The 4169-nt window shown below is 47.1% G+C and overlaps 1 protein-coding gene across 1 annotated transcript; it reads right to left on the reverse strand.

The window, feature by feature from the left end:
- Positions 1-571: 571 nt before the first annotated feature.
- Positions 572-3473, reverse strand: LOC127303077 (uncharacterized). Its single transcript, XM_051333857.2, has 8 exons — positions 3208-3473; positions 2850-3096; positions 2556-2763; positions 2369-2461; positions 2010-2042; positions 1232-1323; positions 1079-1138; positions 572-985 (listed from the first exon to the last, which is right to left on the reverse strand). Exons 1-8 carry the CDS (start codon positions 3402-3404, stop codon positions 776-778), a joined length of 1140 nt encoding a protein of 379 aa, XP_051189817.1. The 5' UTR covers positions 3405-3473; the 3' UTR covers positions 572-775.
- Between the last annotated feature and the right edge of the window lie 696 nt (positions 3474-4169).

Consider the following 4169-nt stretch of genomic DNA (forward strand, 5'->3'; position numbering starts at 1 on the left):
TCCCTTGTCTCAAAAAAAAAAAAAAAAATTCTACGCTTTCCCCACATGATGTGGATTGCTAAGGGAAGACGTGTCTTCTTTACCATTTTCTTTACCATTGTACATGCCCTAAGATGATGGCATTCACCACGTGTCAAACTTAGATTCTCATTCGTTGAAAAATAATTCACTAATTTAGGAGGAAAATTTATGCTCCTACAAATTTCTTGAAATCTTTTTACAATGATGATCCTCATATCAAACTTGTACTAGATCAGTGCGCGATAGGTATTTCAGGATTTTCATTCCAAGACAAATACAATTGCATTCATCCTATGGATGCATTTTGAGTTGGTTCTGAAGTGCACCTCATTTTTCCCAGAGTTTGACAACCGAGAAATGCAGGTAACACTAGCCACAAAAGGGGATGCCAAACTGTGACGTGTAGAGGCAAGTCGTATACGTGTTATTGCTAAACAAATCACTCTGTTATCTTTGTCAGTTGGTAGCTACCTTTTTTTAGGAAATAAGCCATTATTCTGTAGTTTTTCTGAATAAAATGACGAGACAGAAAAGCAGCAATTCGCACAAGTTCAGAGCTAGCAACAATGATCAATGAGACGTGGCAATCCACGAATCGTTGCAAAACATGACTGAATACCTCCTCCCATCTAACATCCTATCGTGTCCTCGACAAAAAGCACGAGTAATAATATAGACAATTAACAGCAGAACCCTAAACCCTAACTACTCAACCTCATCTAAGCATCCACTCAACCGAGCCTGCATCTGTTCTCTACTTCTGGCTGGGCTGCGGAACCTTGTCACCGGACAGGATGTCGCCGAGCATCCCAGAAGCCAGGTCGGAGCCCGCACTCTCCACCGCGAGATGCTGCTTCCCCCGCGTAGCCAGGTTGGACTGGTTCGTGTGCTTGAATATCTGGAGGGCCTGGGCGATCATCGACCCTGGGTTGCCCGCGTCGCTCGGGAGCAGCATTGTGTTCGTCTGCAGTTAACCAAAACATGTGTCAGTCAGTGACATGTATATCCCAGCAAGCTACACAATAGCAAGTACTGTAATACGCGATTCAAGACTCACGTTTTTGGCCAAGAGAGAAAATGCCTGGATGTACTGCTCCGCGATCCTCAGGCTGGCAGCCTACACCAGCAGCAGCACAGCATGTTAATTAGTCAACATGTTATGGGGGAAAACAGGTCACCTATTTCAACATATGAAAACAGAATGACATACCTCAACAGCGCCTTCAGTTTTGAATGACTCTGAAACCATCTTGATTCCTCTAGCGGTGGCTTCTGCCTTGGAAAGAATCGATTCGGCAGCACCTAATGTCCATGTTCAGAAACAACAAGCATAAGAAGCATAACCAAAAATATTAGTAGCTTCACCACACAGAATAACGATCACAATATGGTCAAGCAAGGAATAGTACAAAGAAAACTAGTCTGAATTGGGACATTGTTATGATCGGAATAGCTCTTCAAGTAAAGTTATCTACAAATCTGAACATTAGTGCTAAAAATCTAGGGTGGCGATGCTTGGTTGTCTACTAAAAATCATAATCATCTGTGCTGTATCTCTCTATAACTTATGTGAACTTTCTGTAAAAGCAAGAGGAAATTGAACTTTGCTCATATAGAGCAGCATCAGGTTTAATAATCTCCTCAAATGAGGAGTAAAGAATGCCAGCAGACGCAAGCAGGAGATACTAAGACGAATATACAACGGAGTACATATCGAATTTATCATAAAGTTAGCAGAACGAATCCATGAGGCAGTACTATCCATTGTTTCGAGCAATAATAAGGACATGCAAGAACACACAAATGCATTAAAAACATAAATCTTTGCCATTTTTTATGGACGGATAGCATGTTTCATGTGAAAATTTTCTTCTAATCTTCTAAAGGTAAGAAACAATGCTGCATGCAAGCTTTTGGAAAACTATTAGAGTCCTGCTGGATAGCAGAAGGCACAAAGCGATATTACAGAGTAACACAGAATCACATACCCTTTGCTCGATTCGCCTCATTTATCATAGCACCTGACAGAAGAAACAAAACAAAACATAGAGTTAAAACCTTTATGTTGCCGTGCTACATGTAAAACAAGTTAAGAGCCATTTTCCCCAATACAAGGTAGGTTTTTCATGGATGGAATCTAAAAATTATATTGGCTGAAACCACAACGCTTTTTATCAGCCATCAGGTAGCAGGATTTAATATGAACCTCACATCTAGCACTATATTGTGTGAAACCAGAGACTTATCAACATGTGGTGGCAGGATTCGATTCGATGTGTAACTCGTCACCCATTACAAAGATCTCCACAAGAGTTTCCGACAGGAATTGGTCCGTTGTTAGTAGTACCTTCAGACTCGAGGATTTGGGCGCGCTTCTTGCGTTCCGCCTCGGCCTGCATCTCCATGGCTTTCTTAACTCCAAGTGGAGGAGATATGTCCCCTGCATGGTTTGCGCTCTTGTTAGTGATGATGTGACTTGATTTGATACCACCATGTCGAGAATAATGAAGCCAAGAAGAAAGCTGCGCGCTTACTGATCTCATAGCGAAGGCACTTCAACCCCCAGTCGGTGGCCGCCTCGTTGATGGCCTTGACAATGTTGCAGTTGAGCGTGTCCCTCTCCTCAAAGGTCTTGTCTAGGGTAATCTTGCCCAGCTCGCTCCTCATGGTGGTCTGCGCGAGCTGGATCACTGCGAAGACCGGGTTCTCCACGCCGTAGGAGGCCAGGTAAGGCTCCACGATCTGGCCATGGTGGTGGTCTAGCTAGTTAGAAGTGTGCTTGGAGCACTGCAGAGAGCAAGAGAGAGAAGCAGGGGAATTGAAATAACCTTGACATAGAGCACGCCTCCGATCTGGATGGAGACGTTGTCCTTGGTGATGGCGGACTGCTCTGGGATGGGGATGGTCTCCTCCTTGAGCGAGTGCACGTAGGCGATGCGGTCGACGCCGGGCACCAGCAGGTGGATCCCGGAGGAGAGCGTCTTGAGGTACTTGCCGAACCGCTCCACCACGAACGCCTTCTTCTCCGGCACGATGCTCAGCCCCAGGTTTACCGGGGTGTTGGACGGGTCGTACCTTCATCATCATTGTATTATTTAGGTTGTTGTCAATCAATCGGAACAAAATAATTCGGAGCTACAATCGACAAGAAAAGCACAAGAATCAGAATCAGAGGCAGATTGGTACCGAGATGGGTCGTCGCGAGAATTGTAGCTGGCGGCGGCGGCGCCGGCGGAGGAGGAGGTGGAGGCGGATCTAGACCCTTGCCCCTGAAGCAGGAGCAGCTGCAGAGGAGCTGGGTTGGGGCGGGGGCGGAGGAGGCCTGCGGCGGAGCGCCGCGCGTGCAGCATCGTCCGGGTCGCCGCCGACATCGCCATCGCCATCGATCTAGTCTAGTCTAGTCGGAAGATCGCAAGAAAGGGGATGGATGGATGGATTTCTCTGATCGGACGGCTACCAATTTAAAGGGTCTATTATTACTTCCCTTGCAAGAAAGAATACTTGCCATCTTCTTGCTCTTGTGGATTTCATTTCAGATCTATCTACTATTCGTATTCCTTCATCATACCGTGTGTGTTTTACAACAACTGTTTGCCATGTACGTATATAAATAAATTATTATGGTTATTATGCCCACCCCGCCGGTACGTGTCATCTCTCAAATATATGAGGGTTTCTGCTGTGCGCCGTCAGGAGGTGACAGCGGCCGTGCAGTGACCTCTCAGCCCGTGTGGGAGGTGGAAGAAGGGTGGGGGTTGCGGGAAGAAGGAGTGCTCTTGTTCGTGCAGGCTGCAGGAGGTCACCGACACTTCGGCTTCGATGGAGATTGCTGCGGCGGTGTGAACAATTTGGACGGTTGCCCACTCTGGCGGGTTCAGAGGAAAGTGTGCGGCTATAGCGACAAAATTCTTGCATGCCTTCGATCGTTGCAGGCGACAATGGCGCCCGTGGGTGTCGTTTTCCTCCTTGGAGGCGTCGATGAGGTGTGTTGACACCTGTTCGCTCTCCCACCGGTTTGGTTGATGTCTCCGGGCGATATTCTAGGTCCGGAGTTGGATCTGCGCGATGGCGGCGTCCTCGACGTTGTCACTCTATTGGGAGCATCGCGTTTGGAGACACAGCGAGGTTCCAGGTTGCCCCCTCCGGTG

This window comes from Lolium perenne, unplaced genomic scaffold (assembly GCF_019359855.2).
Source record: "Lolium perenne isolate Kyuss_39 unplaced genomic scaffold, Kyuss_2.0 unplaced33, whole genome shotgun sequence".
Classification (NCBI taxonomy): domain Eukaryota; kingdom Viridiplantae; phylum Streptophyta; class Magnoliopsida; order Poales; family Poaceae; genus Lolium; species Lolium perenne.

Coding starts and splice junctions, on each gene's coding strand:
- LOC127303077 (XM_051333857.2), bottom strand. CDS start 3,404: ATGGCGATGGCGATGTCGGCGGCGACCCGGACGATGCTGCACGCGCGG. Junction 2,043..2,368: donor CCAAATCCTCGAGTCTGAAG/GTACTACTAACA, acceptor TTCTTCTGTCAG/GTGCTATGATAAATGAGGCG. Junction 986..1,078: donor TTTCTCTCTTGGCCAAAAAC/GTGAGTCTTGAA, acceptor GGTTAACTGCAG/ACGAACACAATGCTGCTCCC.